The sequence below is a fragment of the Solanum verrucosum genome, unplaced genomic scaffold, assembly GCF_900185275.1.
Source record: "Solanum verrucosum unplaced genomic scaffold, falcon-dt-bn FXZP01000229.1, whole genome shotgun sequence".
NCBI lineage: Eukaryota > Viridiplantae > Streptophyta > Magnoliopsida > Solanales > Solanaceae > Solanum > Solanum verrucosum.
This window is the reverse complement of record NW_026020011.1, coordinates 4,613,044-4,629,986: the sequence shown is the minus strand read 5'-3', so window position 1 is coordinate 4,629,986 and position 16,943 is coordinate 4,613,044. Positions and strand designations below refer to the sequence as shown.

At 29.3% G+C, this 16,943-nt stretch overlaps 2 protein-coding genes across 2 annotated transcripts; both read right to left on the bottom strand.

The window, feature by feature from the left end:
* Window positions 1-1,644: 1,644 nt before the first annotated feature.
* LOC125819984 (triacylglycerol lipase OBL1-like) lies at window positions 1,645-7,159 on the bottom strand. The gene is made up of 5 exons (XM_049499394.1): window positions 6,826-7,159; window positions 5,153-5,346; window positions 5,017-5,050; window positions 3,028-3,662; window positions 1,645-2,131 (listed from the first exon to the last, which is right to left on the bottom strand). The coding sequence occupies exons 1-5, from the start codon at window positions 7,139-7,141 to the stop codon at window positions 1,859-1,861; spliced, it is 1,452 nt and encodes a 483-aa protein (XP_049355351.1). The 5' UTR covers window positions 7,142-7,159; the 3' UTR covers window positions 1,645-1,858.
* A 7,910-nt stretch (window positions 7,160-15,069) lies between these two features.
* Window positions 15,070-16,457, bottom strand: LOC125820148 (transcription factor HEC2-like). Its single transcript, XM_049499573.1, has 2 exons — window positions 15,983-16,457; window positions 15,070-15,362 (listed from the first exon to the last, which is right to left on the bottom strand). The coding sequence occupies exons 1-2, from the start codon at window positions 16,455-16,457 to the stop codon at window positions 15,070-15,072; spliced, it is 768 nt and encodes a 255-aa protein (XP_049355530.1).
* Between the last annotated feature and the right edge of the window lie 486 nt (window positions 16,458-16,943).

Genomic DNA, 16,943 nt, shown 5'->3' with positions numbered 1-16,943 from the left:
AAGTTATAGAGTAATAGTATATATGGTAATAAAGTATGTATGTAGTGTTTCCTTTAATTTTTGGGCTCTCAAACAAGACAGGCCCATAGTAATATATCATTTTCAAAAGTGTCAAAAAGATATAATGGGGCATGACATGAGGTGTCTAAAATGAACAAAGCTTAATTAAAGTGTCTAAGTGAAAATTTGTGTCAACTTTAGGTGGCCACCGTGGGTTAAGCCTCCAGTTTTTCTACTTGGGCTTTTTCAAGCCTTTTTTTTTCCAGGACAAATTACTTAACTACACTATTTTACTTACCTTAATATCCATTTATCCCTACTTATTTTAAAATTTTCAAAAATCCCTTATTTACCTATGTATCCCGCATGTATCCCGTGCACAACACTATGTATCCCACTATGTGGAATGTATCAAACACTATGTATCCCGTGCACAACGCTATGTATCCCGCTATGTGGAATGTATCAAACCTAATGTATCCCGTGCACAACGTTATGTATCCCGCTATGTGGAATGTATCAAACTTAATGTATCCCGTGCACAACGCTATGTATCCTGCAAACATCATTTTTAAGGGATTTTTGGTAAATAGAAAACTAGAAGAGATGGGATGTCATTTAGTACTTAGAATATGTGGTTCCTATAATTTATACTATTATATGATATTGTCATTTAACATTTTCCTTGTGAAATAGAAAAAGTTCAAACATTAATGGGAATATCCATTTGGTAAAAAATATAATTACCCAAAAAGGAGAAAATAATAGTCTTTATTTACTTCCATTGTTGTATGCTCCTTCGTCCATTCTTACTTAGCCATTTTGAACTTTGCATGTCTCAGAAGAAAATAATGATTAATATGAATATTATAAGATAATATCCATTATTAAATGATGTATAGTTTTAAGTTATGACAAATAATTTGGAGAATAAGTAATTAATGTTAAAGATAAAACATGAAAAGATAATGTCTTTTCTCTTAAGTCTTTATGATACTAGAAAATAACAAGTAAAAGTCAACGTTTTAGCAAGTAGGGTGTTCAATCAGTGAAAGGTGAGTGAATTTTTTGGTTGTCAATCACGGAAAGGTGCATGAGTCTTATCCGTCCTTCTCTCTGGGTTATGATGTGTGGCAATTCCATAGCATCCAAGGTGTGGCCTACATGTCTATAAGAGTTGGTGATAAATTGGAGAGCAGGGTTAATACCAGTAGAGTGGACACCACTGAGCGATGTCTTCTCATCCTTCCAAGTTTTGATGGACCGAGTTACTTGTATGGTGGGGACGTAGCAGGTACAAAGTAAAACAATCTAAGTATGCACAAGCTAGCCCGAACACCAACAATCTAGATTTTGCGTAGAAATTATTATACTTCAAATTACATCTTGTATTTTTACTACTATATGTTATCTTAATATGTTTAATTATGACAAGTAGAAACTAATATTTTGTAATATTGTGCACAATTTTGTAATGTTCAGATGTTTCTTTCTTTTCTTATGGTGGGGTAAAGCTAAATAGCTATAGCATACCATGCCGTGCTCAATCAAATAATGATACGATTTGAAGAAAGCGTAATAGCTTACCAGAGCTAGCTTGATGACATCGAAAACATATTAAAGTTTTAATGACACCGAAAACATATTAAAGTTTTAAGTGATTCACTGGATCGATGAGACCTTAGAAATTGTATCTTGTTAAGGCCCCATAAACCTATACAAAGTTAAAAATACCTTCTTTCTAAACTTAAATTAATGTCACAATTTGTTAATACAATCAGTGTGAATTTTGTAAAGCTAAGTATCATAACGTATACATCAACCTGAAGGAGTATAATGGAACAAATTGGGTTTCAAGTTAATCTTGTTTAAGACCTTCTTGTGATTGAGGAAGATGAAGATTAGTTCCTAAACGAGTAAGATTAACATAATCTACTGGACCATGAGCCGATAATCCTGGAATAATTAATCCCACCATTCTAAAAATTATCTCAGACCAGCTTTGTTTGTAATCATTTCCCTTAATCCAAGGGAGAATAAAACTCCTAATTAGCTCAAAAACAGCATTCAACACCTTTGGTAAAACCCATAGCAATGAGAAGTAATTCTTGTTTGGTTCTTCCTCCAAAACCTGTAATTAGTAACAAATAAAGATATTCTTTTAATATTAGCTGTAAAAATATGATCTAAAATATTTTTTATGTAGCTTCTGAATATGTAAAATTCATTTTAGAATTTTTTTTATAGTTAATGTTTGAATTAATGCTAAAAACTAAATATATTGACCCTCGTACTCTGATCTCCACTAGTTATGAATAGTGAGTGTAATGATTCTTCACACTCATTATCTTAAAATCCTAGATTCTACACTGATCGAGATCGATCATATAAGCATAGCAAGTCCTTGAGAAAATAGTGAGTCCTAGTTCCTTGTTGATCGAGATAGATTATATAAGCAAGACAAGAAAGAATAGTGAATGTAATGGGACTATTCCAATCGATTATATTACGATTCTACATGTGTTATTGATTGAGATCAAATATAGTGATAGACTAGAGAGTTCCAATCATATAATCATAATAACTCCTTGAAAGAAAAGTGAGTGTAATGATACACCACCAAATTCATTATCTTAAAATTTCTAGATTCCTCACTGATCGAGGTCGATCATGACTAGCTAGAAAGTTCCTATCATATAAGCATGACAAGTCTTTGATAGATAGTGAATGTAATGGTACTACTCCAAAGTTATTATCTTAAAATCTTAGATTCATTACTGACCGAGACTAGAAAGTTTATGTAATATAAGAATGATAAATCCTTGAAATAATAATGATATAATGGTACTACTACTATGTATTTATTATCTAAAACTCCTAAATCGATCATACAGAGAGATTAGAAAGTTCCTACCATGTAAGCATGACAAGTCCTTGCAAGAATAGTTGATATAATGGTACTACTATATATTTATCATCTAAAACTCTTAAATCAATCGTATTGTACATACAGATTAGTAAGTTTACCTTGCCACAGTAGAGGCTATTGTAGAACAAACATGATCCAAAATGCTTGAAGAATAGAGTTTTGTCATCATAGGGCAATCTTGGCACCATATCATTGCAATAAACATACCTATAATACTTCACATCAAATTTCTTCAATTTCTCCATCATGAATTTCCCAAATTGTTCATCTCCAACTCTTGGTTGGCCAAAAGTGTAAACTCCTTCCAATTTATCTAATAGCCACTCTTCTTCATGTAAAATTAATATTGATGCAAATAATATTGCTAATGCACCACCTAAACTATGTCCTGTTACTATAAACTTTGCTTTCTCATTTTTGCTCAATATTTTCTTCAATTCTTCTCTTATTTTATAATATGCAAATTCCTTATAATTACTATTATTTTGTTCTTGGGCTTCTTGGTTAATAATGTGTTTGGGCCATCCAATGGGCTTTTGTAACCCTAGGGCTTTCATAAAGCCTGCATGGATTTTACCAAGGCCTTCAAGTTCATACCATGACAAGTCTATATCTGTGATCCATGCATTTGCATTAAATGGGCTTGTCCCTCTAAATGCTACCACAATTAAATTTGGATCTTCAATTTTGTCTTGAAACATTATGGCTTGGGTTGAATATTGTTCCTCATAAGCTGCAAAAAATAATAATATATTTTAATTGTTACGTCGGAGGTAAGGGAAGGGGAAATAGGAGACGGGATTACGAGATGGGAGTCTAACCCTTACCAATAAGGTGAAAGGTTAGGCAGTCAATCAACTCAACTACAAAAGAAAAGTGAAAATCGAGTGTATTTGTGTGTTTTTGAAGAAAATATCTACATATACAGTATATCATTACAGGCAGGAATCAAAAATTCGAACAAGGGATTAAAGACTGCATTGAACAAGTTATACGTGTGCAAACTTTTTTTAAAATGTATATATATGGTATATTTTTTTGTTGATGAAGGGAATTTAATTGAACCTCATTTATCGTACATAGCTTTGATAATGTATAATGATAGTATAAATAAAAAAAATTTACCGTACATAATCTAATTTTGTATCCAAATTTAACTTTACTTTAGAAGAAAACCCAAACACTATTGTATTGGAAATAAAAATAAGTGTAAATCCAAATAAGTTGGAGATTTTTAAAATAAAATCTTGATGTTCCGATCAGCCCGGACGCATGATGCATCTCAATTAATTTTATGAAATACCTAACAGCTTCCACCGACAAAAAATATCAAGTATTTTTTTTTAATAAATTAGTGTTGATCATGTCTTGACTCAAATTTAAAGTTTAATATTATTTTGAAATCAACATAGAGAGGTTGGTGGTAAAAGATCAAGCCGTATGTTTTGGATCACTCAATAAAATATAGCAATATTTATTATATTAAATTAATTTATGCTAGCTATTGCACATACATCAAAGTTTTGATTTCTTAATAATAACGCTAAAAGTAAAAAATTAACACTAATTTTATCAATTAATTACAAGTAGCTACAACTAGATTTTAAAATTTATGTAATTAATGCACTTCGAGGACATCACTTCAAATCACCTAAAATGGAATCTTATATGTACTTAATTATATAATAAGTTTAAACTAATCACCTACCTAAATTACTAATTGTTTCACCAACCAGCATTTTATTTTACGTTTTCTAAGAAAAATAAAATGTTGTTTATAATTATTTTCTATTTTGAAATCTTCTTAATTAAGTTTGGTTGGTGTCTGAGCAATTTAAGAAAAATAGAATACAAAAATACATTCACACATAAAAAACTAGTTTCTTTTATAGTATATATAAGTGAAATCATATTCTAATTTGCACCTGAACGTAGTTATTGAAAATACCTAATCAACTCATGAACATAAGATTCGGTCTACTCACTGAAATTTAAATTGATCATTTATTAGCTATATTTATTTTTATCCGTTTAAATTCAATCTTTCGTAATCGTTCAATATATTTAAAGAGATAAAGATCGCTTACCATTCCAAAAATTATGCAACCCCAAGAAATGCATCTGCAGGAAAAAGAAAAAAAAAACACAATTTGTGCATATTTTAATTAGTATTTTTTTATTTTTAAAAAAATATTATAATTATTATAAAGAATAATAATTTACCTGCCAATGCTGTTGAATTACTGTCTTATTTAGTGCTTCATTTTCATAAGATAATTTAGCAGCCATAATTGACACGTGTCGATTATATCTTATATCCCCAATTTTTATTTTCTTGTCTAATTCCACCCTCAAATCAAGATTTCCGATCATCGACTTGAATTTTTCCGATGACTTTTCCGGCCTTACTACTTTTCCTACAATTGTACGATGAAATATACTATTTATATACACTGACAGTATTAAGAATTTATAATACTAGTGAATATTAAACAATGTATATAAAGAAAAAGATAATTAGTAGAAAATTAATTAATTATGAAATGCACGTCATGACATTTTCATTGTTCAACTTAATTTTGTTTCACTAATCTGGATTGTGGTGGGATGGTTGGAATCCCTCCACATACCCATAATCAGAAATCCCAAAATAAGAATTCAGATTTAATCGAATCCCAATACAAATATCAAACACTAGATAAAAAAAAAACTAAATTTTGTTTCGTAATATTTCAATTTGGTGAATTCTTTTTTCTTGTAGGATTATTGTAACATTTTGGAATCAATTACGAAGTCTAATACTATACTCTATAATTTTGCCCTTCTAAAAAGAATATTACTCTAACTCTAATATTTCTATCATCGTCTATCAAAATAAAATTAAAAAATTAAGTCTAGTTTTCAGATATTATTTCCATTTACTTTTACATATCCATTATTTCAAAAATAGATTTTCACTGTTATTTGTCACTTTTAACATTAAAAAAAATATTATTGTTTTTTCCTCTTTTGCCCTCAATGAAGTATTAATTATTTATTCCCCAAATCATTTATCAAGATTTGATATTATACATCAATTAATATAAATATTATGATAAAATATTCATATTAACTATTATTTCTTAAGAAACGTACAAACTTTAAAGTGGACAAGTAAAAATAAACTTTACGGAATATTATTCATAGCAAGTCAAAGAAGATTTATATTTTCAAACTTGTAAATGAGAATTAATGCATGTCGTGTTTAGGTACTATGCATGAATCATGCATTTTGATTTCATTTTACTTGCATGTCTATAAACTCTAAAGCAATTTAATTTCCACCAGAAAAATTTAGAAAATATTCCATCAGCTACGATAAAATAAAAGAAGAAACAAAGAAAACTTTATTAAAATTGAGAAATCTGAAAATGAAAGCATTTTAATTATGGGTACACATGATAAAAAAAAAAAATCAAAAGTTTTAACAGTCGATATGACATGCCAAGTCATCTTTCCGACACCAAAAAATTGATTTTCCAACTGAGTTCAATAGGATCGTCTCAGAAGGCATTGAGGGGGGATCGATCCCGGGTCATCCATGTGGATTACCGCCCTCCAAACAAATTGAGTCATCCCAAAAGACTAATTTAACTAAGTTGATAAATCATCCAACACTAAAAAAAAAAAAAAAAAAAACAAGAATTTCCAAAAGGACATTCTTATGAAAATGTAGTCCTAACTGTAAAACTTTCAACATAAAATTCATCGATGACAAGACTAAATTTATCAAAATTTCACCTTTTTAAATTTTTTAACAGTGACCATTTGATAACTCAACTCTGAATACCAATTGAAAGAAAATTAAAGAGAGAATATATATATAATGATAATTAAAGTCGAAATAATGTACGTACCTTGTAATATATTGAAGAAAAGTTGAATAAAACCACCATTAAAAGAAGGATAATTCTGCAAGAGCTCAATAAAAGAACCTAAATTTTCCATAGGATTTTTGAACCAAAGCAATAATCTTTGCAACACAATGGAGATAAAAATGAGCCATCGCCGGCGAAAACCTCGTATCGTCGATGCAACTCCGATCGATGTATCGAAGAAATTTCTTTTATCTAAGTTACTAGAATAGAAAATACGAATAAAATCAAAGTAACTAGCATCTTGTGCCTTTAATTCAAAGTAATCTTTACAAAATTCTTCATTATTGTTAGCCATAGAATATAGTTTGTTGTAACTTAGAAGAAATATGTATGAATAGTTTTATATGATCACGATGTTCTCATTTTGTCTATATTTATATAATTTGTATGGTCCTAAAAGGTGTGTTTGGTAGGAAGAAGAAAAATATTTTTGAGGAAATTAAGTCATCATAGTTATCTTATTTATTTTCTAGTGTTTCGTAAATACATATAAAAAAATATTGTTTTATAAATATTTGTTTATAGTTTAGGAAAATACTGTGGTAGTGATGATTGTGGGGTCAGAGGCGGAGACAACATATACTGGTACATGTAACATGGTTCATTTGACTACTAAATATGAAACAATATATGAACCAGTAACTTTAAAATATCATGGATTCAACACCAAGAACTTTAAATACTGAATCTATAAAACTTAAATCTTGAACCCGTCGGTAGAGAGTTGAAGGGTAGAGAGAAGACAATAATTAGCATGAAAGTCATTTATGCATTTGTTTTCTCTATTTTCATTAAGGGAATTATTATTTTTCAAATATTTTAATCAACTAAATCTAAGAAAATCAAAAATCATTTTCTAAAAAAACATTTTTTGCCATACCAAACACACCCTAATAGAGAGCTGAGATTTTCAATTAAGAAACACGGTTTACTAATTAATAATTCAAAATATAAATAATCTAATTTCCACATATATATAATTTTTAAAATAGATGTTATTGTCAATTGTCAAAGTTTGAGTGAACGTAAATAAATTCCAAGTACACACGATGTCTTACTTTGTCTTTGGTCTTGAGATTCAACTTTCAAGGAGGACAGTTTTAAAATGTTCAAACTTATTGAAAAGTATATTTTATAAGAAGTGTTTTTCGAGAAAAAAAAAACTACTTTTTAAAAGTAGTTGTTTGCATGTATTTGGAAATTAATTTAAAGAAACATGTTTGTTAATATTACAACATTAATTTGTGCTTGGCCGAAATTTTAAAATGCTTTTGGAAAAAAATAATTTGAATTTTGGAAATCGGTTTTTATTATTATTCAAAAATGTATTTTTTTTCTTTTGACTTAACAAATAACTCTATATAATAAATATTTCTTTAAAACTTTTTGAGAAGCTTACTATGATGATAATTGTTGATGTCTTTGAATAATGTTTTTTTGGACCGACATTTTAGAAATATAAATGTACCAAAGAAGAAAAGTAGCTATAATATGCTAATATCAATTATGGCATTTGAAAGTTTACAATTGTAACTTGTATTTGTATATATTGATGACATATTGTAATTTAATCTTATTATTGCAAGTTGTAGCTAGCTAGATTGACCACTTCATCAAGCTATGGTGATTGGTAGAATTTCAAAGGAACTCAATTGTGTATAGTGTTTCTTCTTTAATTCTTTTATGGTGGTTGCCGAGTCACATATAGAATTATGATAATTTAGAGTGATTGACAAGTTTTTACTTCAATTTCATTATTATATACTATTTCTTTTCATACTTGTTTTTAGGGATAAGGGTCTGAAAAATACCTCAACTTTAGTCGGATTTGTTGTTGCGATACTAAACTTTCATGAGGACCTATTACCTCTCTAGACTATTTAATATCGTATTTTAAACATATATATTTGTCCACGTGGACATAAAAAATGATGCAAAATTATAAATAGTAATGTGTCCATGTGGGCACATATATACCTTTCAAATACATTATTAAATAGTTCAGGGGGTAAAAAATACGGTATTAAATAGTCTAGGGAGGTAATAAGTCCTTATGAAAGTTTAGTATCGCAACAACAAATCCGACCAAAGTTGGGATATTTTTCAAACGCTTATCCCTTGTTTTTATCATGATTTACTTGAGTAGAGCATTTATAGAAAAAAAAAACCTCTCAATCTTCACAAGATAAGAATAAGATTGTGTATATATCATTCTGCTCAGATTTTCACTTATAGAATAATACTAAATATGTTATTATTGTTATCGACGGAATGGCCAGGATAGTGAGGTGGTTAGTGTTAATTAACTCAATATGCTTAGTTGTTAATTTCGTTGACAAAGGTAACTTTTACCTTTGATTCTTTTTCAACTTCAATTTTCAAACTTTCATTAGAAAATTAAGTTTTAATAGGACAGAGGGATGTAACTACTTGTTAGGCATAAAAAAAATTGACATTTCTTATTGAATAAAAAATTCAAGATGGCTTTGGGGTTGTTAAATCGTACATGAGTTAATTGTTGACTTGTATTTCAGATTTAATTAAAAAAATTATTATTTTATCATTGGAAACATCTTGGCAATTACTAAGAAGTTAACTTATAGTCATTGTAGGACCATTCATCCTTAATAAGAGATTTCGAGTTGTAGTCCTGAAAATGAAAACTACCAAAGCTATTCTCTTTAACAAATTTTACCGTCTCTGAATTAATGAAGCTCAAAATGAATATCAAAGAAAAATAATCTATTGCGCCTCGTCGTAAAATATTTCCGTACGTGCACTCTTTTAAAGTAAGAAAAATAATAGCTACCACAAAATAGACCAAAGAAGCATTCCAACTTTAATTCCAAAACAAAACAAAATAAAAGTCTACCATTTTTGTTTTCAATTTAATTACTATATATAAAGTTCAAAAAATTACTATAGTAGTATTCTTTTTCTGTGTTATATTATTATCTATAAGCGATAAAATTAAAATTCTGAATTGACCTCTGATTACGCGATTACATCCTCGTTTGGTCATTGGATTCTGGCCTAACACTATTTACAGGTAGATTACTTCCAATATTATAGTCACAATTTTACTTCTGGAATTCATATTTTTTTTCCTTCAGGTGGCAATTATAAGACTATGAAAAGAAATATATTCTACATTGGTAAATAAACATTGAATCTAACTCAATAAAAAAAAAATTAGTTTAAAAGAAGAGAATTGTCTAGTTATATTCTACAAGGAGATTCATATCTAACGCCCCTCATATCACACACCCAAGAGTTGATATCTAGTGTGTAGACGATATGACATGAAATTCAAATTCTGATTAAAAAATTGAAATAAACCTAGGCTCTGATGCCATGATTAAAAATGAATGTTGAGTTTAACTCAACTCATAAGTTAGCTCATGATGATGTGAGGATTGCCCAAGATCATGTTAGTAGGATCACTTTGAAATTTCAAATAGTGTGGAATCGAAAAATCTAAATAAAACACGAGTTTATGATGGTTGTTCTAACTCGTGTTATCTAAAGAATACCTATTTAATTTTGGGGAACTTACATAAATCTCATTAGTTTAGGAGCTAATTATTTAGATATACTCTAGTTTGCACTATTACATATCTTACTAGATTTTAGTGTCTCCGGATACGTCCAAATACATGTATCTTGGATACATGAGGTCAAATTTAGGTGTAATTTGTTCTAGATACATTGTTTCCATGTAGATTCGTATGTATCTGGGATATATAACATATCTCGCTCGCCAGGCTTCACCCCGCACAAGCGTAGTTCACCATCTTTTGGGCCCTGACATGTATGTTCACACTCGAACCCTTCTCAGAAGATCAAGGTCGGTCAACGGTGCACCCCTCAGGAGGATCCTACCAATCAGCTTCCTTACACCTTACGGGGTTACACGCCCGTTGATTGCAAACATGTAAGACTTCTTGGTCCGTGTTTCAAGACGGGTCGAATAGGGAGTCTGCATGCTAGTGTCCGGAGCACACATATGTTGAAGCACACCGTAGGCACGCGCTCCCTACCACAATCAAGGAGACAACGTTCTACAGGCGTATCAATAGCCTGGGATTTGGCCTTCCCCCAATCCAAGCTAGTCCAAGCCCCGAGTTGATCGGTGGACCAACTCATCATCGTTCGACATCTGACCATAGCACATCACTGGCCACCATCTGTTTCCCCCTCGACAATTACAAACACTCTTTGATTCTCTTTTCAAAGTCTTTTTCATCTTTTCCTCACGGTACTTTTCTTAAGTCCCACCATTTTCTTAAGGCATATTTTCTCATTTACGAGCTAACTTTTAAGAATTAATCGAATTTCTTGGTTTTTAGTGCATATTAGTCATGGATTTGGCGCCTTGGAGCACCAAAAAAAATTCTGAATTTTTTTTATAAAGACCTCTAATATGAGTTGGGGGAGCATTGTGTATAGTCCCACCATTTTTTTTATGACATATTTTCGCATTTACGAGCCAACTTTTAGGAATTAGCCGAATTTCTTAGTTTTTCGAGTGTGTTAGCCCATGGATCTGACACCTTGGAGCACCCAAAAAAATTTCCTGAAAAAACTTTATGAGGACCTCCATCGTGAGTTGGGGAAGCATTGCGTATAGTCCCACCATTTTTAAGGCATATTTTCGCATTTACAAGCCAACTTTTAGGAATTAGCCGGCTTTCTTGGTTTTTCGTGTGTATTAGCCCATGGATCTGGCGCTCAGATATATGTGAATCACTCCAGATACATGTATCTAGTGTGATTCACATGTATCTGAGATACATACGAATCTCGATCTTTTCTCTCTCCCCAATCTCGCTCGCCTCTCTCCTTATTTTGTGTATCTAGTAGCAAAAATACATGTATCTAAGTGTAAAATACGTAGAAAACTCTTAATTAGTGGTAAGATATGTAATATATTTAAAATATAAGTAATAATAATATATATGGTAGTGAAGTATGTCTGTAATTTTTCCTTCAATTTTTGGGCTCTCAAACAAGACAGGCCCATAGTAATATGTCATTTTCAAATGGTCCAGCTTTTCTAATTGGGCTTTTTCAAGCCTTTTTATGATATTGTCCATTTAACATTTTCCTTGTGAAATAGGAAAAGGTCAAACATTAATGGGAATATCCATTTGGTAAAAATATAACTACCCAAAAATGAGAAAATAATAGTGACTTTATTTACTTCCATTGTTGTATACTCCTTCCGTTCATTCTTACTTGAGCCATTTTGAATTTTGCATGTCTCAAAAGAAAATAATGATTAATATGAATATTATACGTTAATAATGATGTATAGTCTTAAGTCATGACAAATGATTTGGAGAATAAGTAATTAATGTTACCGATAAAATATGAAAAGCTAATATGTCTTTTCTCTTAAGTCTTTATGATACAAGAAAAATAACAAGTAAAAGTGAATGTTTTTAGCAAGTAGGGTGTTCAAATGTACATCATCAATGTAGCATATAAACTTCTTCTTGCACATTTGATATAAGTTTCTTGTGTTCACTATTTTGCCTTTTTACTTAATAAAAAAAAAATATTATTTTCTTATCTGATACTTAATAACATTAAGAATGTAGTAAATTTAATCCTAAGCTTGAAAGTTATTATTTAATTTTTCATATTTTCAACTTTGTCTAATATTTTAGAATTTTCAAATAAATTACTCAAGTCATCATATATGGCAATAAGATTTTGACAACAAGATCAATATGGTGTATTAACACAAATGCCTACCTTGAATAATACAAATGTTCAACTTGAATGATACAAATAGGTTCTTTCTTGACATGTTCAATGCCCCTACATAAATAAAGACAAAAAATATAAGAATATTTTTATTAGTCATGAATATTAAAATAAATAAATTAGAAAAAAATGCTTACCTCTTGTTGTTGTTACTGGCCAACACTAGCATACCCTTATAACCCAGAATTGTCAATCCAAAGCAAACAATACTCAAAACATAAAAAAAAATGAACTCAAAGTCATTCAATAGATTAACAATAAGAGATTAGTGACAATAAAAATTTCTAATGAACACTATTATTCCTAAAAGTGCGTAAATCATATCATATAGTTTTGTTGGAACATACTTATTACAGTTAGGAATGTGTCTAGTAAGGAGTTCCTACTAAAATATTTCCAACCCAAACATTAGAGCATTAGGTTCCTAGGTGTTGGTTAAAGTGTTGTTGACCCAAAGGAGGATTGTTATTAAAATATAAACAACATAATTTATATACTTAATTGAGGATGAATGAAATTATTCCAAATATAGTCTCTATATAATAATAATAATAATAATAATAATAATAATAATTAAAAATAAAATTTTATATATATATATATTGGATACATGCATCAATAGTACATTAAAATCATGTCAAGAGAGTGTAGACTAATATATACAATGCCTTCTTAAATATATATTTTTTATATACAAACTCAAGAGCCATGAGGCATATACATATTAAAAGAAAATATTGTTCATTACATAAACACACAAATCAATTTCTTTTTTGTTTTGTATTAGACTTTTTAAATTTTTAAAATCTACTTTCATTCTCTCTCTTTTTCTTTTGTTGGTGGGTGTGCATAATGAAATGATACCTTATTTAATTTATTGAACTTATTGAAATTTAAAAAAAAAAAATCATTTTATTAGTTATAGTTACTAGTAAAGTTCAATTTTTATGCTTATGATTTTAGAGTGTTTTACCTTGGTTGATAAGATGCAATATAGTAGGGGCAGATTTATAATTGAATTTATTAATTCATGAAAATTCACTAATTTTGATTCAAAGTCTATAATTATTTATTAAGATCAAAGTTGTTGATGTTGGATTGTAATATTCATATTGACAAGAATTTATCTTTACTTAATATTATATAATTAATTTATTCAGAATCTAATAAGCAATGAAATTATAGTTCAAATCTATAAACTTAATAATATTAATCTATCATTAAATTATAGACTCTTTTTATGATTTGAACAATATATAGGATTTAGCTTGTTCAATTGTGTTGCAACATAGACCTTAAAATCACTTCTATTTTTTAAAATGTTAGATCTTCATACTATATTATTCGCGCTTCATGAGTTGATTTTTGAAGCTGAGTTAGTAATTCAGTTCATAATACTTTTTTCTAATTTAACGTATGATTAAAAAATATTTCCACTATGGTATGACGGAGATATCCACGTCGGATCAATCATTTTAGCAAGCCAAATGATAAAACGACATCGTTTCATGGTTCATAAATGTTTAAAAACAATATCATTAAAAAAAATATTACAATATCATAAAAGACCACCGCCAAAAATGTCAGTCATTCACGTGGACTTCTTGTGCATTAACACTTATATATTAAGATTCGATTAAATTTAAATTTGTGTATTGTATAACTCATTTTTTGAGCAATGCCTCTAACATGATTTCTTCCATTCTCAAGAATTCAATCCGAGATATCCTATTAAGAATGAAAAAAAGATTAATAGTTCTTCACTTGAATCACACCCTCCATGTTGGGTGGAATAATTGAGATTTTTTGTGGCTATTAGTATAGAATTAATATTAAGTAAATCATATTTTTACTATATTCTTAACACAAATTATTACATTCATAGACGGAAGTAGATTTACAATTTCTAGAACATGCCTACATTACTTATAAAATATGAGGAAAAAAGAAGTGCGAAGTGAGAATCTATCCGTAGCTATTACTTTTAAAAAAATACTCAATTAAGTGTATCATCAACTTTTTTGAATCATAAGGGCTTTAGTAGTCTTAATAATATTAGATTAATTCTAAAAAATTCACACGTAAAAACACACAACTTTGTTGTGAAATCATCATGAATTCACTATATAAAAACATGGTTATGAACTTTTATTATTTCTCTAGTAGTACAACTTACATGCTATATATAAACTTAAACTTTATAATTATATATCATAAGAAGTGACTCTACTTTTTAAAACAAAAATACCAAGCCTCGAGAGTTAGTTGAGTAATGAAAATCCCTTGAGAGAAGGAACACTTTTCTAAGCGAAGAAAACGCCTCTCTAAGAGAAAAACTTTTTCTTCTGTATTTGATATTATCCTTTCAATTTTACTACCCCACATGAATTTATACTAAAAACAAGAACTCATTATTCAATATTTGTCACTCAAACATAACTATCTATCTATCTAGGGTTGAACACTTTGATGACAAGGGTAATAATTAGGTAAATAATTACTACTTAATGACATTGGCATATGTCTATTAACTTCAACTTTTTCAAGAGATTGAACTTGCTTCTTCAAGAATTTCATGTAATGAATTGCTTCATCTAACATTGATGCTGTGTCCATTTTTGTTCCACCTGGTACTAATCTTTGTAGTATCCTTATTTTTTCACTTATCCTTTCTCTCCTATGGCGTGCCGCCACGCTTTGAGGATCGCTTGATATCTTCACGTTCCTTCTCTTGGGCGCTTTTACTAATCATCCAGAAATAATATCCACGGTAAATAACAAGAAAAAACAACAAATATGGAGTAGTAAACAATGAGTACAAAAAAGAAACAAGTCAACAAATATCTCGATTTTCACATCAAGGAAAAATCATTACTAAAAATAGAAATTAATGACGGTCAAGTTTAATAGTTATACAATATCCATTGATAAAGGATCGGTCGATAACTTCATGTTCCTTCTTTTGGGTGTTTTACTAATCAGCCAGAAATAATATCCACAATAAATAACAAGAAAACATAATCTATGTTAACAATAAGAACAAAAAAAGAGAAACAAGTCAATATATATCTTGATTTTCACATCAATTAAAAAAAACCACTACTAGAAAAAACAAAAATTAATGAGGGTCAAATTCAATAGTCAAACAATAAAATTTGTTGATAATCCCCAATAGTAAATTAACAACACATTAAAAAGACAAATTAGTTAATGGCTATTTTCATTTTTTGATAGTGGTATGAATGGAAATATAACATGAACTATCAAGCCTCTAAATGCAAGTTGCACCCAAAGTCATTAGCTTGAGGGCACGTTTATCTGAAATATAGATAGAGCCACACACAAGGACTACAAAAATTCTTACCGGATGATGGATCGATTTGAATTGGTTGCATTGCAGCTATTCTAAAAATCATCTCTCTCATAGCCACCATAGAATTTCGCTTCAATGTATGTGAAGGAAATGTACTCAAATGCGAGGCAATGGATACTTGTTCTTTATAGTTACCTTTAACAGAAGTACTCCACTTCCCATTACTACGACTCGAATTTTCCAAGAAAGGAAGGGTTATTGAAGATTCTTGATGAATTATTTGAGGAGATCTAGAGTCATTGAATGGAATGGTAGATGATGGCACATTGTTCAAAAATGTGGATGGTGAATTATGATGATCGATAATTTCAAAGAAATTATTACGATTAATATTATTATTATTGTTGTTGTTATTGCTTCGTCGTGGACTATAGTCCAACATTGGCATTTCATTTTCCATTTGCATCATGAACATTTCCATTTGATCTTCACAAGGTGAGGATTTGAGCAAGTCAATACTATCCATATATATGACTTTTTCTCCTTTATAGAGTAAAGAAAAGAAAAAGATTACTGATGTTTGTTATTGGAAAGATCAGAATGTACGCAGATCAAAAGTTTGATGATAATTAAAGCAAAAGATCTAACAACTACTATAGTCTATTTGATTTTTTTGGAGAAGAAATATTGAGAGGGAAATAAAATAGTGATATATATTGGGAACGGACTACAATAAAGCTCATTGGGAATGCTATATATAACAACTTGTAAGGAAATTATTATTATTATTATTAATTATATAGTATGATGTTTTAATATTTTATATTATATACTGATGTAGCACTACGAAAGTTGGTAAACCTTCTCTTTCCTTTTTTTAGTTTCATATTTTATATTCCCTCCGTACACTTTTACTTTTAAATTATATATACTAAAAAAATTGTTCATTTTTACTTGTTGAATTTGAAAAATTATATCATTTTATTCTTATTTTACCTTTTATTATTAAATA

Coding starts and splice junctions, on each gene's coding strand:
- LOC125819984 (XM_049499394.1), bottom strand. CDS start 7,141: ATGGCTAACAATAATGAAGAATTTTGTAAAGATTACTTTGAATTAAAG. Junction 5,051..5,152: donor TAATTCAACAGCATTGGCAG/GTAAATTATTAT, acceptor TTTTTCCTGCAG/ATGCATTTCTTGGGGTTGCA. Junction 3,663..5,016: donor GTTGCATAATTTTTGGAATG/GTAAGCGATCTT, acceptor TATTTTTTGCAG/CTTATGAGGAACAATATTCA.
- LOC125820148 (XM_049499573.1), bottom strand. CDS start 16,457: ATGGATAGTATTGACTTGCTCAAATCCTCACCTTGTGAAGATCAAATG. Junction 15,363..15,982: donor TCAAATCGATCCATCATCCG/GTAAGAATTTTT, acceptor CTGGATGATTAG/TAAAAGCGCCCAAGAGAAGG.